The sequence below is a fragment of the Lissotriton helveticus genome, chromosome 11 (genome assembly GCF_964261635.1).
Source record: "Lissotriton helveticus chromosome 11, aLisHel1.1, whole genome shotgun sequence".
Classification (NCBI taxonomy): Eukaryota; Metazoa; Chordata; class Amphibia; order Caudata; family Salamandridae; genus Lissotriton; species Lissotriton helveticus.
In genome coordinates this window covers 814,494,692-814,517,177 of record NC_136072.1, presented here as the reverse complement: position 1 = coordinate 814,517,177, position 22,486 = coordinate 814,494,692, and the positions used below count along the sequence as shown (strand labels likewise).

Below are 22,486 nucleotides of genomic sequence, written 5' to 3'. Positions count from 1 at the left end.
TCCTGTCCCAGGGAAAACCCACATCATCCAGACAGATGTTTCAGATGTTCTATCTCACAAGCCTTTGCCTAGAGAGCCAAAATGATCTGCGGCTAAAAAGCGATTTTTGTTTCAGTTTTTTTGGGGGTTTTAGACTATGAAGAGACTGTCTCCCTTCCCTGCTTCCTCATCTATCACCCCATCTCCCCCCCCCTTTATCACTGTAACGGCAGAAAGTCCAATCGCAGAACTGGGTTCAAGACACATGGGTGAAAATACGCACTGCTTACAGACATAACCTTTGCGTGTTTACTTTATTTAACTTTTGTTAGCCTAGTGCCCTTGACTGTCAGCAACTGCTTTTAACAACATTTGTGGCGACCTTGACCTATTTCACCTAATAATAAAAACTGCAGGGTGTGGAACAGGTGTAGCTGAGGTGTACAATGGGCTGATACCAGGCAAAAGTAAACAAAAAAGGATGGTTTAAGTGTGATATCAGAAAATATCAGACAATAGAAAAGGCAGATCTTCGGTGTCATGGAGGTCAATACTATGGAACAGAAACACCAGGGAGAGTGGTGGCGTTGATACTGCCTGGGGCAAGCCACTAAACACTACGTGGGGCTAAAGTGCATTTTGACTGGCCAGAACATCACAATCCCAGGTCATGCAATTATATTACAATGTTCACATGTGGAGAATGAACAAATCCCCCCCCCCCATCCAGATGAAATCAAAGCACCCCAAGAGTAGGAGATGAAAAGGTGGTGAATACTTCCACAATCATTAACAGTCTCAATACACCCACTTTCAAGGAGGGAGCTGAAGATGTCCATCAGCCTCATCCTGAGCAGTTTCAGAGGATCACTACACTCCCAGATGAAAAGTGAAGGATGGATCCCATAGCTACTATATCCCGGCTTCTAATTTGGATGCTGGTAAGCTACTTTGCTCCTGGACTCCTGCAGGCGTACCGCTATGCATTGCGTTCGGTTGGCAGTATATAGTCTAGACCCAAGTGCGCAAAAATGTCTTCCTCGCAGTGCGCTGGGAGCATCTTGTTCTGCAACAAGGAAAGAAAGACATGAGAAGTTACCAACAACATCCACGTCTTCTGTACCTAAGACCCATCTCTCCAGGTTGGTCAGACAGATGATAGTCAATTGGCTCACATCACATGCCCCAGACAAGCACCATTCTGGACCCCTACCTGTTTGGTGTCGTAGAGGGCATGGCTGTTTAGAATCATCTTCTTTTCATGGACAGCGAAACGTCGCAGTTCTCGCTCAAAGTGCTGTAACAAGAGGAGGTAAGAAGGTTAAGAAGAATGGTGAGACAATAGTGAATGGAGGAAGTGGGTGAAGGATTTGAGGGCAGGAACAGCGGAAGTAAGACAGAACACTTCTACTACTGTTCTGATGTGCTGGGCAAATTAAAAGGTAGTTACCTTCGGTAGTGGTATTTCTGGTGGATACATGATCTACCTGCACAATCTGCACTTTAGTAATATTCCCAGGCATCAGACTGGGCCGGAAAGCTTTTTCCCTGAGCAACAGCTCTCCAGTACCACTAGGTAGTGCCATGCTGCTCCAGTTGTGACTCTGTTCACCAGACAGGAAGTCACAGCATTTAAAAGGCACCAATCTGTGCATAGATATTGGCTCCTAACACTATTGGCATGCCCCAGCGAGGCATACAGAGAGGATCCGAAACAGCAGCGACAATAACAGCATATAACACTATTGCATATCTTGGGATTCTATTATATAAAGTGCTGACATATCAGGGGTGGTGAAGACAATCCTATTATCCACCAGAAATGTCATTACCCAAGGCAAGTAATATTTACTGCTGATGGCTAAATCTTCCTTCAGAGTCCTTGCCTTAAGAATGGATCCCCAAACCAAAATATTCCACCTTCCCCCGGGTTCCCTCTATAGGCAGGCTGTGACACTTTGCAAGGGCTGTACTCCATTGAGTCTGTGTAACACTCAGCCTCATTGGCGGGATGGTTGGGAGGGAGGAAAGTCAGGAAATTGATAGACTGTGCCATTTGAAAGGCCAAAACCACCTTCTGCAAGAAAGATGGATGAGAATGCAGGACCAGCTAGTCTGGGTAAAATTTTGAGAGGAACCGGCCAAAAAACAGTCTCTTCAAAATAGGAATATAAACAGAACAACCGTGCATCAACTCAAAGATGGATGCCACCATAAAAGTATACACAAGATTCATATCCGACTGAAAAACAGGGAACAGAGTGGGAGGAAGCAAGAAAAGCAAAACTTTCAGAAAAGGTGCCAGCACAGGCCACCTAAATAAATATGGCTGATCCTGGAGAAATTTTGAAAGCTGACCAGGCAGTTCGGTAACCCTTTACTATAGCCACTGCCAGTTACACCTGTGCAAAAAAACAGTGTAAAAAGCAGAAAATCAGAAAGGTGTGATTTAAAGGGACCCAAACCTTCTGACTCACACATCACTGTACAAATTTGTTCCAGTGACCCACATGATGTATTCCGGGGTGTGTTTTTTGGCAGTCAAGAAGTTTGCAACTTGGTCAAGGAGGAAAAACGACTCCGACCGGCATTACTCAATATCCACATGTACAACTTCAGTGTTTGGGTTGGAGAACCACTGACTTCCCAGTATTCATATACAACCTGGAAATCTCGTCAAATATTTGCATGAACTGCAGAATTCAAGGCCGTCAGGTCCGTAGATCTGTAAGGAAGAACAAAACATCATCTGTGTATAGTGCGATTCTGTCAGACAACCCCAGTGACCACTCAAAGCTGAGCACCAGAGCATCCACCCTAACCCATGCAGCCAACAGCTCCATGGTCAGGGTGAGCAGCAGGGGGGACAGCTGGCATACCTGTCTCGTGTCCCATTGAACATGAGAGGGTCAATGGCACTCAGATCTGTATATAAGAGGTGGACATATGAGAGGAACCGTGGGGGGAAATTCGTGTTCTGGAGGAGTACAAACATATATTCGCAGTTGACCAAGTCAAAGGCTTTATAGATATCGGCTACAAGTACAGCAGCTGGACTTCCCAAGCGATCGGCCAAGGCCAGGGCACTGTGGACCTGTCTGATACTGTGGCACATGGCTCTATGTGGCATGAATCCAGCCTGATCTGGATGGCCCAAGTCATGCATGTGTCCCATAGGTCTATTGGTCAGAGTCTTGCGAGAAGCTTCATCTCGACAATGAGAATAGGGCGGTATGAGGAGTGGCCCGGTTTAAGAAAGACTACGATTTCAGCATGTCTTATCCGACAGGAGCACGGATTCTGTTAACACGGATTGGATGGCTCCCAATAAATGTTAGTCAAGTTCCTGCATATAGGATAGAAGAAATTCACAGGGTAAGCTGTTAGGTCCTGAGGCCTTCCCAGGACGCATCTCTGCCAGAGCGGTGGTGAGTTCCTCCTCTGTTATCGCTTCATCTAACAATGCGCGGATGGTATTCGACAGGGACTGTGGGGTGTTGGCCTTAAACTCCAGTATCTGGTCCAGGGCTACTACATTGTGATTGGCAAACGGCTTGCTATAGAATTCTGCAAAGCTTTGGGCCTCGGCCCGAGGGTGTTACAGGAGCTCACCTGCAATGTTACGCACGATTTGTGTAGGGGAGACCACCGAGAGACCTGACAGAGCCTACAGTGCATCCTACTGGACTTATCAACCCACTGGTAGATGTAGCTCTGGGCCGCTTACCACGCTTGTTTGGCATTGTTACAGAGCAGCTGCTAATATTGCTTCTGGAGCAAGTGGAGCTGGCCACATTACTACCATCTCATTTAGAGCAAACACTCTCATAGCCAGCATATATTTGCAACACTGCCTTGAGAGCCAACAAAGGAGTAAACAGACTTAGGGAGCAAAGGGACCTTTGTACCGAATTTGGTGTAACATCACCCCCTTCTGCGGCAAACAGGAGAGGGAACGGAGAAGAAAACATGTCTTTGTGATTCATTCATGCTATATTTTGGAACACCCAGAAGGGAACTCTCCAAAACAGAGCTCAGTATTTGTAGGGTGAACAGATTCCCCAAACAAAAAACGGGTACAGTTCATAGACATAGAAGTAGGACTACAGTTTGCAGTGACGGTCGACATAAAAGTAGGACTATTTGACAGCTGTCATAGACAGAGAAAAGGGACTAAAATGACAGCCGCCTCCACAGACACAGATGAAGAATTACAGACAAATCATATGTGCGACACAGACTTAGCCGAGAGAGACGTCGAGGTTTCAGTGACCGTCACCCGGGTGACCCACTAATTGCACGGTGTGATATCCGTACTTGGTGACACTCATGGCTCCCTGTGGATTGCAAAGTATGACTCACTGCACAGCATGGACAGCACAGCCTGGAGGCACGGATTGAGCAGCAAACCCGAATTGCCGGGGCACGCAGTGGCTCGCGGCCTGAGTCTGCCAGTGCCTGCAGCCTGGCCAGCCTTGGCAGAGTGTGTTACAGCCCAAGTAAGTTTAAGTTTTGAGCCTGGTTGCCAATGGCAGCGCACGATCAGCACAGCTGCAGCGCCTGCGGTGTTACTCAAAACAGTGAAATGGGTTGGAAGACTGGTGCCGCGTGAAGTGTGTTTCATGTTGTTGGGGCCTCTCTGACATAGGTTCCCTGTTGGGCCTGGTCACTCACATGACGTCAGAGAGTGGCCCGAGTCCTGATGTTCTCCTGACTTCAGTTTGCTGGGAAGGAGGGGGGGCACCACAAAGGCTGGCAATCTTTATGTTGTTTCTCTGCTGGCCTATCCAACAACAGTAGCCACCAGAGTGTTGTTAGCAGGGCTTTGCCCATCCTGTTTGGGCTGGGTCCCACCTTGGAGATAGGCCCTGGACTGAGTGACGCTCTCTGCGCAGCATCATTAATTAGGACACCCCCGTTGGGGGTAGCTGTGCGCTTAACACATGTCAGAAATAGAAATAGAAATAGGAGGGAGGAACCAGAGGGTCCAGTATAAGTCAGCAAAGGCTTAAGGTACAAGCCTCCAAAAACAAATAACCACAAAAAAATAAAAACCAGCTCCTTACTTAGTGTGCAGAGAGAGCCTTGACTTGATACGTTGCAAGGGAGTTTCCTGATTTTTGTACAATTCTAAGTATATTTACTTAGACATGAGTATAAATGAAAGTTGCTTAACCATTATTTCTTACGCTTTGCAGCAGCTAACATAAGAGTTTCTAGTTGCTCAAATGGGTGTCATATCTGATATTTATAAGTTTCCATTGTTTTAATATCTTGATTTTGCTTGCAAGAAAGTGCCACTCATATTCGTTAAAATGTCACTCATAATTACTATGAAATTATGAAAATGTCACACATAGAAATCTGAAACCTTGGCAGCTATGCATGTAACATTACACCTACAACAAGCCAGGACTATCCACTTTGTCAGTTGTTCTTAGCTGCATAAGATAAATAAGCAACAAACTTGTGCTTCATTGAACATAGCATTGAAAATGCTTCAGTTCTGGGATGATGAGACTGAGAAAGAACTATAACGGGTATCTTTGAAGGCAGTGAAGGGTGGTATTGCTGCAGCAGTAAGATTGTTTTTTCTTCCTGAGGGCAAAAAGGGACAGCCCAATAGAGACCGTCTTAGCACCTTTGCTCAGTAAGCAGAGAAATGTCCTGGTTTTTAAATAGTGTTTCAGTGCGAGACACTATTTAAAAAACGGGACATTTCTCCGTTTAACGAGGGCACTGCACAAAAACTAGGACATTTCTGTAATTAGGAGCAAAGTGTCGGGGCACCGGGACACTGCTCCGAAAACAGGGACCGTTCGGGGAAAACCGGGACGTCTGGTCACCCTAAGTATTTGTCCTTTCTTTTGTATCGAAACGAGGGATAGTGGGAAGACTCCGCTATAAGACAAGTTGGCTCGTATGATATGCATTTTGAAGGGAACATTAAATAAACAGAATTCGCTTAAAAAAGATAGGGGGGTTATCTGTACCCTTGTTTGGTACTGGAGCTTTATGGCTTAACGTAATAGCAGCTTAATAATTTTCTATTTTAACAAACATTGTTAGAAAACAGCATAACTTAGGTCTAGAAACATCATAGCCTTATTTTGGTAAACAACCTTTACAACGCAACTTTTACATCGCAGAGCCTTTACAACGCAACCATTACAACGCAAACTATTACAACGTATTGCTCTGGGGGGTGCTCTAGGATAGATAATTTACTATCCAATAACCTTCCCTAGTGTCCACGGGGACTGGAGTTGGAATAGTAAATTAAACTATTCACTATCCAGCACCCCAAAGCACTATGTGTTGTAATGGACTGTGTTGTAATACTTGCGTTGTAAAGGCATGCGATGTAAAAGCAAGCGTTGTAATGTCATACATCCCCTTATTTTATTGTAAAAATAAGAAAGCAAGGCATGTTAGGAGGACATAAGTGTGGAGAGGTGGTGAATCACACAAATAAATTTTTATCAAAAACAAGCAACACTAACCAGATCAGTTGACCAAATGTGTGTGCCTTTGTAGAATTTTAACCGATATAGATAGCATAATGTGTTGGTGTGTGTAACCTGCTTTTAATAGCCTATAATAACATTAAAGGTACCTCGACAGCTCACTAAACCCCTCTGCATACCTTCCAATGTCACGGAGGAGCACTTAGTAAAACGATCATGACACCATAGACTTCGACACCGCGCTGCCCCTGGCCCTCAATTATACGAATGTTATGAACTTTTCAAGCACTACTTGGTGTTAGAGGAGGATTTTCTCCATTCCATATAGTTCCTTTTCTGTGGAACACGCGTTCCCCTACGAGATCTAGCTAGGAAGCATCAATATCTTTGCTGCTCCGACAGATGACGGTCAAATAAAATAAGGAAAATAACACTGTATACATTTCCTTCCATCCGTGCAAAAGAAGCCAAGGGTACTTAATAATATTGGTGAAATTTATTTTTTCTTCTATAAAACTCGCTCGTCTGTGGGATTTCCCATAAAATCCACCCGATGTACTTGTTCTGTGTTGCTCGCTTTCTTTCCACTGGCACCCACCAGTGGTGAGGCGGTTCTAACGCTCCGACTGCAATGCCGTGCTCTTATTAGGAAGCCATTAATCATATCTCCTTCCCCGGAAAGAGGTGGAGGAACCTGTGGTGTAAGAGACCCTCCGCAACAAATGCAGCAACCAGGGCGAGCAAGTGTAGGCTTCCCCGCAATGTTAATTAACATTACAGAATGTAAGTACGTCTACCAGAATAGTCCTCTTAGTGCACGCATGAATGTATATTTGCACAAGAAGTGTGATACTGCGCCTTCTGTGCCTGCACACTGCTCAAGACAGATAGTTGCCTGTGGTGTTTTTCCAAGTGACCAATCACCGGATCCTGCGATACAATGTAGATAACTTCTCTCTGCCTATTTCTTTGCCAGATCCTTAAATCCAATGGATGCACCAGTTTCTACCTCTTGATGCGAAATCTCCTTTTTGAAATGGCCAAAGGTTGCAGACTGTGCAGATGCACACACTCTGGTGGGTAGGGTGCACTTGCATCTGCCCCATTGTACACATAGCATTCAAGATGCTTGTGACAGCTACTGAACCATTTTATTAGAGAAATAACTGTCCTTCATTGCGATCGGACGGGCATGTCAAAAGAGGCTAACACAGAGGCAACAAGGTGCAGGATTTTAAACAATGACCTAAGGTATCAACAAAGCAGCGGGTGAGCTTTTGGTTTTGCGGGGTGGAGGGCGGTCAAGGCTGCATGTGCGCCTACACTGAGGGGGGCAGTGGACTGTGTTTACATGCGGCGTTGCGTCACTGTACAGCGGCACCAAAACAATACAAACAAAAAAAACAGATGCTCAAAACATATGCTTGTGTGTGACAAACGTACCAGAGAACAAAGCTCCGTGATATCGCCGCACAGAAAATACCGGGAAACAAAGCGCTGCAAAAAGCTCAGCACTATACAGCAGCACCGAAAGAAAATAAACAACAAAAAAAAACATATGCTCAAAACCTGAGCTTGTGTGTGACAAATGTACCGGAGAACAAAGCTCTGTGATATCGCCGCACAAATGTCAGTCTCCCTGTGTGTCCATAAAAGAGTGCTTCCCCACCAGATAAAGCCCACCATGTGACGCTGCTAGTACACAATCCAGTCCGGATGGGCGTGCCAACAAGGAGACAGGGCGGAAACAAAAAAGCCTCATTGCAAATAGGGAGCAAGCGTTCAACATAAATGATGACTCTCGCCAATAAGAAAGAGGGGCAGCACTTCAAGTGCCCTTCGGAAATCTCCTCGATCATAATAGCCCTCGCAGAGTGAGCAGAGCATGCGCGCTGCAATGCTAGGCAAGACCTAAAAATCACTATAGGATGGCTGCTGTGGGTGTGCACACATGCGAGGTAACCATCTTGGTTTTTTTTGGGGCGGGGGAGCTTTAAACAAATCATTCAAAGATGGGTGCCTTTGGGCACAGCACCCATAATGAAAGTATTTTTTTGTTATACTGTATTATTTACAGTTCGAATGAGAAATTAAAAAATATAGAAAGAGTGGGATGCTGTGCAAATCAGGACAAGTCAGTGGCCCAGTAGCAGTGAGCAGCTGCCGGGCCCTTGCAAAAACCAGTAAGCCCTGAACATATGGGAGGCTACGGATCTTACGGAAACGGAACAGCAGTTTGCAACGCTGGGCTTCACGCTCTTTAAAAGAGAAATTGCTAGGGGATGGGGAGGTGCCAGACCACCAGGAGTAGCAGTATGGATGAGGGAATTGGATAAATGCATGAATGCTGAAAAAGAAGTGTTTATCGCACGTGGGTGTCCAAATAAATGGGATAGGAAGTGGGCCAAATGGAACATGTACAGAGGAGAAACATGTGTATCCCCAGTGGTAGAACTAGAATTACGAAGGAACAGGGATGGAGAGCGAGAAACGTAAAGATATATACTGTTTGAACCTATTGACTAATGTGATGATACATATGATTGTAATGTGGAATAATTTGTGTAACGGTGTATGGTCTGTCATTTACGCAATAAAAATATATATTTTTTTAAAACAGCAATCCAAAAACATAAATAGCAGAGCACATGGCGGGGGATGGGAGGAAAGGGACAAAAGACTGGACGTGCAGGGTCAAGACAGATAGGTATGAAGACACAGGGGCAGTAGGGAGGCAACGAGAGCAAAAAAAGTGATTTACTCGCATGGAATGCAAAAGATAAATACTCCCTTGATGTCAGTAATGGAAGCATTAAACTCGTGCAAACAGAGCAATGGTAAAGAAGTTATGCTCCAATGGTGTGAATAAAACCAAGGATCGGGAGTAAAGTCATCAAATCAGGAACATCGAACTGAGACAGACAAGAAAGGCGTCCAATCATGAGCAAGGGGCTGGCCCAAAGCTCGCTATATATTTTATTGCAGACAATAGGCATTTGATAATAGAGAGCTAAGGATTGTGATGCTCTGACATGAGATGCTGGAGTGTGGCTGAAGGTGACTTTGGCACATGGGCTGGTACCAAGGCAGGGCAAAATGTAAGTGGGAGGAATTAGTATTGTTTTTGTAATTGTTTTGTTACATTGCATAATTACAAACCATCCGCAGTAAAAATGTACTGCAAATTATCCATACGCTGCAAAAATGTATTGCGAAAGCATGAGAAAAACGCGGATGACTAATCTCGAGTAGCTGTGGTTTGCAGTACTTTTGTGTTTTTTAACACTTTTTTTTTAGCTCGAAATGCATCCTCATATCCAAATTGGACGCAAGGACAAACTTCGCTCAAAAATAGTGTAAAATGGCAGTTTAATTTTTTTTGTATTTTTGACAACATTTCACATAATTACGCAAAAGCAAATCACGCAAATTTTGCTCACCCATAGCTGCTACGTGAAAGATTTATGTGAAAGACCTGGCTTTGAGCTCTGCTCTCCCATGTACTTATAGTTAATTCTCTGTCAAGCCTTTCCTATCATATTTTTTTCCTTACACAGCCTCTCATATTTGCTCCACCTTTCAGAAATTCAGCTACCCATTGAGCATATTCTTCTCTCTCCCCTCAGTTGGTTCAATACGTATGGCTCTCATCTGCATTAGCCTTTCCCCTAGCGTACATCTACATAATGGTACCAATTCCATCTCAATAGCACACTCACCTTTGATCCAGTCCACCCAAGCAGAGCAAAGGGGTACTGTGAAAATGGGGTGACCACCAAGTCTACACGCAGAGCCTTCCAGTTCCGAAGCTTTTCCGCTCCTGCGCTGGAGCTCTCGATGTGTTCATTTGGAACATCAAGTTTGAAGATGGAGAAGCAGCTTTCAAAGTGGTCCAGACGATCCTTGCTGGCCTGGACGGCCACCTCCATGGGATCTTTGTATGAGTTCTGCCTCATGTGATGATACAGTAGTAAACCCTGTAGGGATGAGCAAGCCAGAAGAAACAACCCGTGGAGTTACTGTATATTCACAATAACTATTATAATGACTATGATAATGCAATCTTGTCTTGCTTACAATTATTTTAGTTTTGTTTAAGTTTTAGAGTAAATGCTTATTGTAAGTTCTACATTACTGATGAACCTAAAAATAAGAGACTGAGAGAGTCTAAATATCCGAACTGTGGAGGTCCAATATCACCAAAAGAGGAGATCTCCCCACAGGCCCACAGAGACCGAAGCCAAAGTACCACATAGGCACTGCAGTGGTATTTTGGGGCATACTTTTAACCTTTTACTGCTTGCGGTTAAAACGGGTTTAAAAACAAAAATATGCAATAGCTTGTTTAAACGCTTACACCTAATGTGCTCAATGTTTTCTTGCATTTCTCAAATGGCCAAAAATAAAACCGGGAATGCTAACTGCCCTAAATGTCAATACCAAATACGAGTTGGTTCTCCTCTGGGCCATAGTCTGCACAATCAATTATGTAATAATAGCACAGATCAATAAATTATGACAGAATCACCGTTTGCTGGTACACTGTTCATTTTATGCCAGATCTAAAGGTCAGAATTATAAGGAAAGCAGAAAACGTTATATTTATAATTCTGTACAACCTAAGGAGTCTATTAGGGGAGGCCAGAGCTCATTTGCCGTATGTCTGATTTTGTATTGTAAACCCCTGGAGTGCGAGCTATCACAACAAGTAAATCTCATGAAAGGAGCTAGTGCCATGTTTTCTGAGCTTTAAGACGATCTGGTATTTCCTGCCTCCCATATTGTTTAGGTAATTATTGAGTTGGCGCCCTTCTGAGTGATAGATAGAATTGACAATTAGATGGACGGGTCTCAATCTGAGCATATTTACGTGGTCTGAAATAGTTTTGTTGAACAAGAATACTTCTGCTGCTCCTGGAAAGGCACATCTTTCATGAAGTTCTGCCTCTGCCATCACCACTGTAATGACAAACTCTGAAGTATTGTGTCTGCACCAATAAGTGAGATGTCCCTAATACTTTGGAAGGATGACATCGGTCTTATTGATCAATAACAATTCATTCAAAGAAAAAAACAGCACAGAAAACTAGCAGACCCTCTTAATTGTTTTTATTTTTAAAAACAACATTGTTATCCTTGGATCGACTACAGTTTTTCGAGTATGGAATTACTCGATGAAAGCCTAGTCATCAATTTGACAACATTTTCCAGAGATCCAGATAGATGTCCTAGATTAGAATATCAAAATGATTTGATGAGAGTTGGACATAATCAATAAGTCATCTTTGTACAGATAGCAAAACCAAGAGGAAGAAAACTGTTTATCTGTCATGATGGCTATATATTTAGAAAAATCCTGGGGAGCAGGTTGGAAACCAAATAGAATTACTTGGAACTGAGAATGCTGACTGTGTACTGTGAAGAAGACAAACTTTTGTTTCTGCACTACTTGTGTGTGGTTTAACATACATCCAAACTCGTTGTTGAACTATTGAAGTGATATGATGCAAGACCAAAACATTTTAACTTTATTTGTTTGCTGTCTAGAACGAGTCTGTATTCCTTCTATGTACACTTTTCTCCTGCTGTGTGTAGACCTTCTCGGCCAGTCCATCCAGCTGAAAAGCTCTTAGATGGAATGCTGGGTGCTTAAACTGGCTGCAGTTACCAAGTGCAAACGCACTTCAGAATTACATTTCTGTGTGCTTAACGGGCAGGTAAGTGGGTACACTGGAGATCTGTGACAGTCGCAACTGCCTGGGAGCACTGCTCGAATTGAGAATTCATGAAATATTGGAAATGAGGCTGAAATATATGTGTAAGCTTAGAGCAGTAAAGTTCAGATTTGTGAATCAGACCCTATAGGCCAAGAAGCCCAATGACAATATTGAGGATTATTCAAGACCTGTGTCGCCTCAGGAAATCGACTTCGAGAGAACCATGATTATCCCTTCTGAATTCACTTCCTTTTTAGAACATCATATCAGGCAATCATTTCCTGGGGATGAATCAAGTCACTGCCTCATCTTAAAAGAATCCTGAAAACAGGTTGTTGAATTTTTGTGCGGCCCTGTCACTGACATCTAAGCAGTAGTGCTGCACCAAGGTATGCTGCAAACACAACAATGATGGACAGAATGTGGATCAATGTCACACATTCACCCCAGTCCAAAGATCTGGGCCCAAATCCATCGTTTTTCCACTCCACACCACCCTGGGTTAGACAATGGCGATATGCAAATCAGCGCTGACCCTGTGCCCCATGGGAACAGTCCAGTCCGAACTACAAAAGCCATGTCCTTCCCAGAACGGAAACAAGCATCCGAGGACCGGCCCGGTTTCGAGGTAACACCTCTCATCAGCCCGGCTAGCTTGATTCCAGTGGTGTGGAGTGCCTGGGAGTCACGTCTGAGCATCCCCAGTACACTTAGAGCGGTAATTGCAAACACAACAATGATGGACAGAATGTGGATCAATGTCACACATTCACCCCAGTCCAAAGATCTGGGCCCAAATCCATCGTTTTTCCACTCCACACCACCCTGGGTTAGACAATGGCGATATGCAAATCAGCGCTGACCCTGTGCCCCATGGGAACAGTCCAGTCCGAACTACAAAAGCCATGTCCTTCCCAGAACGGAAACAAGCATCCGAGGACCGGCCCGGTTTCGAGGTAACACCTCTCATCAGCCCGGCTAGCTTGATTCCAGTGGTGTGGAGTGCCTGGGACTCACGTCTGAGCATCCCCAGTACACTTAGAGCGGTAATTGCAAACACAACAATGATGGACAGAATGTGGATCAATGTCACACATTCACCCCAGTCCAAAGATCTGGGCCCAAATCCATCGTTTTTCCACTCCACACCACCCTGGGTTAGACAATGGCGATATGCAAATCAGCGCTGACCCTGTGCCCCATGGGAACAGTCCAGTCCGAACTACAAAAGCCATGTCCTTCCCAGAACGGAAACAAGCATCCGAGGACCGGCCCGGTTTCGAGGTAACACCTCTCATCAGCCCGGCTAGCTTGATTCCAGTGGTGTGGAGTGCCTGGGACTCACGTCTGAGCATCCCCAGTACACTTAGAGCGGTAATTGCAAACACAACAATGATGGACAGAATGTGGATCAATGTCACACATTCACCCCAGTCCAAAGATCTGGGCCCAAATCCATCGTTTTTCCACTCCACACCACCCTGGGTTAGACAATGGCGATATGCAAATCAGCGCTGACCCTGTGCCCCATGGGAACAGTCCAGTCCGAACTACAAAAGCCATGTCCTTCCCAGAACGGAAACAAGCATCCGAGGACCGGCCCGGTTTCGAGGTAACACCTCTCATCAGCCCGGCTAGCTTGATTCCAGTGGTGTGGAGTGCCTGGGACTCACGTCTGAGCATCCCCAGTACACTTAGAGCGGTAATTGCAAACACAACAATGATGGACAGAATGTGGATCAATGTCACACATTCATCCCAGTCCAAAGATCTGGCCCCAAATCCATCGTTTTTCCACTCCACACCACCCTGGGTTAGACAATGGCGATATGCAAATCAGCGCTGACCCTGTGCCCCAAGGGAACAGTCCAGTCCGAACTACAAAAGCCATGTCCTTCCCAGAACGGAAACAAGCATCCGAGGACCGGCCCGGTTTCGAGGTAACACCTCTCATCAGCCCGGCTAGCTTGATTCCAGTGGTGTGGAGTGCCTGGGACTCACGTCTGAGCATCCCCAGTACACTTAGAGCGGTAATTGCAAACACAACAATGATGGACAGAATGTGGATCAATGTCACACATTCACCCCAGTCCAAAGATCTGGGCCCAAATCCATCGTTTTTCCACTCCACACCACCCTGGGTTAGACAATGGCGATATGCAAATCAGCGCTGACCCTGTGCCCCATGGGAACAGTCCAGTCCGAACTACAAAAGCCATGTCCTTCCCAGAACGGAAACAAGCATCCGAGGACCGGCCCGGTTTCGAGGTAACACCTCTCATCAGCCCGGCTAGCTTGATTCCAGTGGTGTGGAGTGCCTGGGACTCACGTCTGAGCATCCCCAGTACACTTAGAGCGGTAATTGCAAACACAACAATGATGGACAGAATGTGGATCAATGTCACACATTCACCCCAGTCCAAAGATCTGGGCCCAAATCCATCGTTTCTGGGGCACAGGGTCAGCGCTGATTTGCATATCGCCATTGTCTAACCCAGGGTGGTGTGGAGTGGAAAAACGATGGATTTGGGCCCAGATCTTTTGACTGGGGTGAATGTGTGACATTGATCCACATTCTGTCCATCATTGTTGTTTTTGCAGCACCAATGTATGCATCATTCACCACACTGACTGCTTGCGGTTGTCCTGTAACTGCAGCTTGGCTAGAAAAGCAATCATCGCTGCTCTGGTACAATGTGTGGCCCCAGAAATAAGGCAATTGAATCAGCTGGTCAATGCTAGGCAGCAGTAAACAGCTCTAGATTGCCACGAAAACAATATGACCCCATTGCCAGGGGGTAAGGATGGCAAAATGTAAACTGCGGCACAATAGCAGTGGTTTCAAAGCCCACAAATCTCATGGATGATAACAGTGAATTATTTTCTTAATTTTCAAAAATTACCACATTTCGATGCATTTTGGTTTGCCTAACACATTAGTTTCTCAGCATGATAATGATAACGTATTTAAACAGTGCAAACTTTAAAACAGGCTGCCATTGTTAATCACTGGACTTTTTTAGGCAACATTCTTCCCTTGAACACAAATAAAACCAGAACATAGTGATGCGATCAGTGCCAAAATGTTAGACGAACATTGCAGAGAGAAGTTTCAAGTCATTTCTCTTCCTCAGAAAAATGCGCTTCGTATGCTGCAAACAAAACTACAGACTACTGTCAATTGGCATAGCACAGTATTTGAATAAAGAATTCTCTATTTGAAAAAAAGGTTTTTTTCCATACCAAAAGAACTGAATTAAACATTAAAGAATACATTAAGGTTAACATGTATGATGGTCCAACAGCGCCATCTAACGGCTCAGTTAAGATTTACAACCCACTCATCCATCAGTTTTGTGGGTTGCGATGTCACTAGAACTTCGATGGTATTATTGGACCATAATTCTGTTTGCCATGGTAGTTGTTAGGAGAACGAAATATAAATAACAACCACACAACAAATGAACACATCTGCACCTTTGTTAAACTAGGAAAATCACGTATATGGACAAACAGGGTCGGATTGGGATCACAATTCGGCCCGGGCACTGACAAAAAAAGTGGCCCACATTCAAGAGGCGTGGCCCATATTTAAGAGGCGTGGCCCATATTTAAGGGGCGTGGCCCACATTCAAGGGGCGTGCCCTTTCATGAAACACCATTTGCACAGACAAGGAATGAAAGTGGGAGGATACTGTTCTTGCACAGGACACAGAGCCAAGGTGACAATGGCCTACATGCTGAGCAACTAAAAAAAATAGCAAGGCCCCTTTCTGTCACAAAATGATTCCAGCCCTCCAGCACAGGAGCACCTGAAAAGCAGCATAGCCCCTGCTATTACTAACCTACTTAGCCCTCCCCAGACCTTCAGCTCAGGAGCATATGAACAGAGGTAAGGCCCCTACAATTAGTAAATTAATCAGCCCTCCAGGCCTCGGGAAAATGTCCTGGCAGGGGAGCACAAAACACAGTTTTCTGGGTCATCCAAGGTAGCCAGGTAGCCAGGGGGGAGGCTGAGGTGAAGCTGGTGCATGGGAAGTGCCTTCCCTGTGTGTTCTGGCAGTTTGAGTGTTTACCATTTACTGTAGTATTACCCTTGTACCTGTGTATGGTACCCTTTTGTAACTAGCACATGTCACTTTTCTCTGGTATCACACTGTATGCTACCTCTCACTTTTGTTTGCTTTAGATACTTGCACAAGTGCCACCATTGCCTACGTAACGTTTGTGCTTGTGCTGGAGTGTCTGCCATGTATTGCAGTATTATACCTCTACTTGTACGTTGTACGCTTTTGTAACCTGCACACATATCACTTTTTCCTCCTGTAATGTACTGATTGCTACCTCATGTATTTTGGTTGCTCACTATTGTCACTTTTGATTCATGTAACTTAACGTTTGCTTTTGTAATTTGTCCACTTGTAATTTTTCTCCTCATGTATTATTGCTGTTCCTAGTGTGAAGCGCTCTGACACCTTCGGGTAAAGTCCGCGCAATATAAAATCGCATAAATAAATAAATAAAATAAAAAAATTCCAAACATCACCTGGCCCCCACAGCAAGACCCATTCTTCCTCGCCCACTATGCCCTGAATGTGAAGGGCTGTGGGCGAGGTGTTAATACTAACACCGTTTCTGGGCTGCATGGGCCCCAGGGGGGCCGAGGTGAAAATGGCTCAAAGGCCTGAGAAACACCTGGCCCCCAGGGAGGCCGATTCTTGCAAACACTCACTTTCCCAGCCCAGCCTCAGCTTGATTGCTTGGCAGGGCAGGGGTGAAGAAGAGGCCACAGCTGACAATCGCTGTCCGGCCGCACAGCGAGGCTGCTTTCATTTTTTCTGTCTGTCTCCGTGCACTCTGTGGGCCGTTTTTTTTTCTCCCCTTTCCTAGTCCACTCTCTGTGGACTGGGACAGGGGAGAAAAAACTGGCCACAGAGGGCACTGAGGCACCGGCCCTTCGGCCCATGCCCGAATGCCCACCTTGCCAATCCGCCCCTGTGGACAAACTATGAAGGTGTATTTCAATTTAATTGTGGTGCAAAGCAACACTCTTGAAAGAGCAAACCACTTGGGTTCAGTTTGCAACGGAGTTGCCTTTTTGCCTTCGACGATCAGTCTGGAGCTTCCAGGACTACAGTTTCGTAAACCATCATCTGTTTTTGGATGCAACTGTGAGACAAATCATTTTCCTATTTAATAAGACACACTGGATGGCATGTGTCTCACATTTATTGGGGCAGAATGTAATTTATTCATTTGTTCCACATGTGTTGTGTGAAAAGATTCATACTTTTTTTTTTTTTTGCAGTTTTATATAGCGCAAACTAGACCCGAACCGAATCAGGTATCAGAGCGCTTTACATAGCACCAGTTACGTTCCATGAGGACACCCTTTCATTTTAGGCACGGGGAGATTAAGTGATTTGCCCAGAATCACAGGAGTTTTTGGCGTCGTTACCGAGGTCGAGCGCCTTAGCTGTTAGGCCAACTCCTCTCCTTTAAGTTAGCTTTTAATGTATGGGAGATTTCTCTCCTTAAAATTTAGATTTTTTGGGAAAGAAGTAGTAAGAATTAGTTTTATTCACTTCAATACACGTCGTAGCTTCTTTTCATGGAATTTTACTCACCAGCCCAGGTTTGTGTTCATTAAAACAAACCTTAACACACATGCACACGTAGGCATACTAGAATTCTTTTTGACTTGCTAATATTTTATTCGTACAAGTATAAAGAAGTAGGAGTTTCGCCTCTTTACTGTGGCACAGTATTTTCTAACAGAGTGTTTACTGAAAAATAACGTTTATGTGCTTAAGGCACATTGTTAAGAATTATTTTATGGTAAACATCACATATTTCGAAAAAAAATTAAGGTTGTTCGATTTTGTACGCTGATTAATGGCAACAGAACATTTTTAGTTAAAATATCTGATGTTCCTATACAAATGGATTTTCAAAAGGTTTGGAATCCTCTTCTGTAGGGTTATTTTAGGATGCAGGTACTACTGCTGCTAAAAATGTAATCATTCTTACCCCTTTAGAGACAGCTAATAATCTCTGACATGGTAAAGTCCATACTTTAGGTACACTGCCCTCACGCCGTTGGAATGCCTTCAGCGAATATATCAGGACTTGCAAAGTAACCTTCTCAGAGAAAGAAAGGCTGATGTGACTATCAGTCTCTGCTCCTTAATTCAAGCTCTTTTGTCGTCTGCACTTTTCTCTAGACTCAAAGCATTAGAATGATTGATCTATCCTTGTGCCTACCACGGCTCTTGCCGGGGTAGCAGGATGGGATAAATTTGCTGCTGTGACATAGTCAGCCCATACGTGGCAACGGATGTAAGCAAGTGAGTCTATAAAAGACCACATGCTGCATGAGCTGAGATTACGTCAACATTCATACAAAACGTTAACACACGTAGATACAAAAGAAGCCCTCCCTTTACTTTTTTGTGAGTTAGGGATGCCACATTAAAAGTTGTTCAAAGGAGGAGCTACGCTAGCAACCAAGATGGCCGCATAAGCTCCCGGCTCCGTCGGCCTCCGTTGCTGGCGGACCTATCCTGCAATTAATCCTGACCTCCCGCCCGGCTCCGGGGTGTCTGAATCGTTGCTGAGCCCAGGGGGGCATTCCCGGAGTTTTTCTTGCACTGATTGACGAAGTTACACCGTCTTTCATTTTTGGGCCTACTCCAGTGTGTAAGCCGGGGCCTCGAGTACTGACCCAGCCGGGTTTCAGTTGAACAACATCGGCCACGGGTACCTGGCGGAGTCCGGTCTCCTCGGAGTGAAATTTTTTCTTCGATCCTGGTGGTGGTTTCTGGTCCCGGCGAATACTAGACAGACGGCGACGAGACGTGTTTGCTGAGGTGGGTGGGGGGGGCCAGGCCCTGGGGACCCTGTAGCGTCCCGCGGGGTCTGCGGGTGGGGCCCCCGCTCGCGGCAACAGTGTAAAGAGCGCCAAGCCTACAAGTCGCCCGTCGCTTCCGTCCATCCTGCTCCTGTTTGTTTCCCCGGAGTAGCCGGCCTCCGGGGTTAAGGGCCTGCTCTGTTATCGTGCAAGCAGCGATGGATCGGACGATGTGTGGACCATCACTGGGGACCATCATGGCCGCCATTGGGGCTCTTCACTTGCAAATGGAGGCTATCTTCTACAAATTGGCCGTAAGCATCGAGACTGTGTGTTTGAGACCGGACTACAGCCCTGTGTCAGACCTGCAACATACGGTGACCCCCGCGAAGCTTGATCTAACTCGAGAGGAGAACCCTGAACGTAACCGACACCTGGTGCCATTTGTCTATGCACGAGTGCAGCGGAATGTTGCCGGAGCCCTTGAACAACCAGCACGACCGGCGGAGTCATCGCCCGCGCAGGACTCATCTTTTCCTTCGCTTCTGGAGGCTTCCTTTCATACTTTTCTGACTGACTTTCGTGTATCCGGGAGACTTCGAGACTTAACATTTTTGACCCTTTCCAGCAGTATAGGTCTTCTTTTCTTACAATGTTTTGGCTCTTTTGCTATTATGTCGGTCCTACCGGATGGGGTTTGTGCGATGGATCGTGAGGGCCAGGGCTGACTTTGACTGTCTGAGTTCGGCACAGTGACTATCTTTTGGCTCTGCTGGGTGGTGTCTGTGAGCGTAGGGGCCAGATGGAAGTCTGATCGTCTGGGTTTGGTACAATTGCTCTGTTTGATAAGGGATTTGCTGCCTCTGTTGTGCCGGGGGTTGGGCGGGAAGGTCTTCTCTCCTTTTTTGTGACTCCCCTATCTGTTTGCTTATTAGTCTGCTTTCCTTCGCTTTGTACGACGGTAGGGGCTGTCCGCTTTTGGCGGGGGGGAGGGGAGTCCGGGAGCTCGTATTGTATTGTATGACATTTCCTCCTCCATCTTTTCCCTTCCTTGGGGTTTAGTTTAGTGGGCGACAGGCACGCTGCTAGTGGGGTTAGGTCGTAGCCATCCGCAGGGGTGCAAGGTGGGGGGCTGAGGGTTTTATTTTTATTTTTCCTTTATTATGTTCTATGGCCTTTCTTTCTCCCTTTTCCCTTCTTCACAAGAGATGTGGCATATTATCCTGAGCCGCTTAGTTCCTCATATCTGGGTGTCGAATGTTAGATTTTAATATCCTGTCTTCTGGGCGGGCGGGTTCCGACGCTGTTCGCTTAAGATTATCTGTATTGTATTGTTTAGCCCCAGCTCTAAGCTGGCATTGTTGATTTTCAGATGTCTATAACTGCTATGTATATCCTTAAATCCTTTGCCCGTTCGCCATCACAATATGTTTCTCCAAATGACACCCGATAAGTACATTTCTTCTCTTGTGTTATAAATAATAAAAATAAATATAAAAAAAAAAAAGTTGTTCAAAGTTTGGTTCACTTTTCAGATTTTCTTTTAAGTTACCCAAGTGATGTTATAGGTTTTCTGCACTTTCTTTCTTTTCCAAGTTTTTGCCATTGTCTTGGAAGAGATTTTCGTAAATACCAGCAAACACCCAGTAAGGAACATGTGCTCAGTAAACTACATTTAAGTTTTTTTTTTAAACAATTAGAAAAGGAAAATGTTACTTACTCTGTAAGCATCTGTTTTTGGCATGTAATGTGGTATATTCACTTGCGGTGCATATTCGTACTATCTAGTGTTGGGCTCGGATGTGTGCAAGTCATGAGGTAGTGCAACTCCACCTCTTGCTTGCAATGCACATGGTCATCAGATCCATTGTTAGATTGTTTTTCCCACACAACGGGTGCGGATGACTGGAGAAGATCGACATAGGAAACAGGGAGATATATAGAGATGAACATGAGAAGTAGAAAGTAATGGTAACTGCAAACAGCCAGAGGCGTCCTGGACGGAGGGTGGGTGCATGTGAATCTACGGCACTACATGAAGCAAATAGTTGCTTACATTTTCAGTTTGAGGCATGTTTGGCTATAGATACACATGCTGTGCATAGACAGCAAAGTAGTCCTCTCCTAAGCTGTGGCTAGCCTGTGGATGCTGCAGAAGACTGAAAAGGGGTCTGTGGTACAGCCTGACCAACCTTTGCTTGTTGGTGGGCTAAAATGTCTACACAGTAGTGCTTTGTGAAAGTGTGTGGTGTAGACCAAGTAGCAGATTTACAAGTGTCAGCTATTGGGATGTTCCTAAGGAAGGACATAGAGGCCCCTTTCTTTCTAGTGGAAAGGACCGTAGGGGGAACAGGCAAAACTCTTTTAGCTTTTGCGTAACATGTTTGGGTGCATTTACCTATCCATCTGGCTATAGCTGATTTTGATAAGGCATTTTCTTTATCTGGTTCAGATAAAGCCACCAAGCAGTTGCTTAGTTTTTCTAAATTGTTTTCTTCTATCTATATAGTACATTAGGGCTTGTTTGATGTCAAAAGTATGATAACCCCTTTCTGCAACTGAGACAGGTTGTGGAAAGAAGCCTGGAAGTTTTAAAGGCTGGTTAATTTGGAAAAGAGAGACCACCTTAGGAAGAAATTAGGGTTGCTTCGAAGGACCATCCTATCTCTATCAACCTGAAAGGAAGGTTCTTCCAAGGTTAAAGCATGGAGCTCACTAACACACCTTAGTGATAAGACAGCTACTAGAAAAGGTACTTTCCAAGAAATAAATTGTGAGGGACATGACTGGAGGGGCTCGGACGGGGGGACCCATAAGTCTTGTTAGGAAAGTATTAAGATTCCACACCGGGGCTGGAGGTACCCAGGGAGAAATGACTCTTGAGACCTTCCATAAAAGCTTTGATGACTAGAATTCTGTACAGCAACACATTTTGCCTATTTTGGAGATATGCAGCCACAGCTGCCAGGTGTAGACGAAAGGAGGTGAAGGCTAGACCACATGTTTGGAGATGTAAAAGGTAGTAAATGGTGTCCTGAACTGTGGCTGCCAGGGGTCAATGTGGTTTGAGAGACCGAAGTAGGCAAACATTTGCCATTTGGCAGCTTAGCAGGCAGGAGTAGTTGGCCTGCGCGCTTCCTGAAGAATATTCATGCATTCTAGAGGTAGATTAAGATACCCAAATTCTAAGACCTCAGTAGCCAAACCGCAAGGTTAAGACTCTTGGGGTCGGAGTGTCTTATTTCTCCATGGTTCCGAATGAGAAGATCCGGCCTGTTGAGGAGCCTCTCATGCAGAACCACCTAAAGCCCTAGGAAATTGGTGAACCAGGGCTGTCTGGACCAGGTGGGAACTACTAGGAGGAGGGTGAGGGAGGTCTGCCATAGCTTTTGAACCAGGAATGGGATGAGGGGGAGAGGTGGAAAAGCGTGGGCAAATATTCCTGACCAGTTCATCCATAGTGCATTACCCAT

At 45.1% G+C, this 22,486-nt stretch overlaps 1 protein-coding gene across 4 annotated transcripts in view; it reads right to left on the bottom strand.

Moving 5' to 3' along the window:
- Positions 1 to 276: 276 nt before the first annotated feature.
- POLM (DNA polymerase mu) overlaps positions 277 to 22,486 on the bottom strand; it is a 301,712-nt gene continuing 279,502 nt past the window's right edge. For all 4 annotated transcript variants that reach the window (XM_078666923.1, XM_078666922.1, XM_078666925.1 and 1 more), the window contains exons 10-12: positions 10,166 to 10,423; positions 1,193 to 1,276; positions 277 to 1,045 (exon numbers count right to left, since the gene is read on the bottom strand). In XM_078666923.1, coding sequence (XP_078523049.1) covers positions 959 to 1,045; positions 1,193 to 1,276; positions 10,166 to 10,423 — 429 coding nt within the window. In that variant the 3' untranslated portion in view covers positions 277 to 958. The remainder of the gene's footprint in view (positions 1,046 to 1,192; positions 1,277 to 10,165; positions 10,424 to 22,486) is intronic.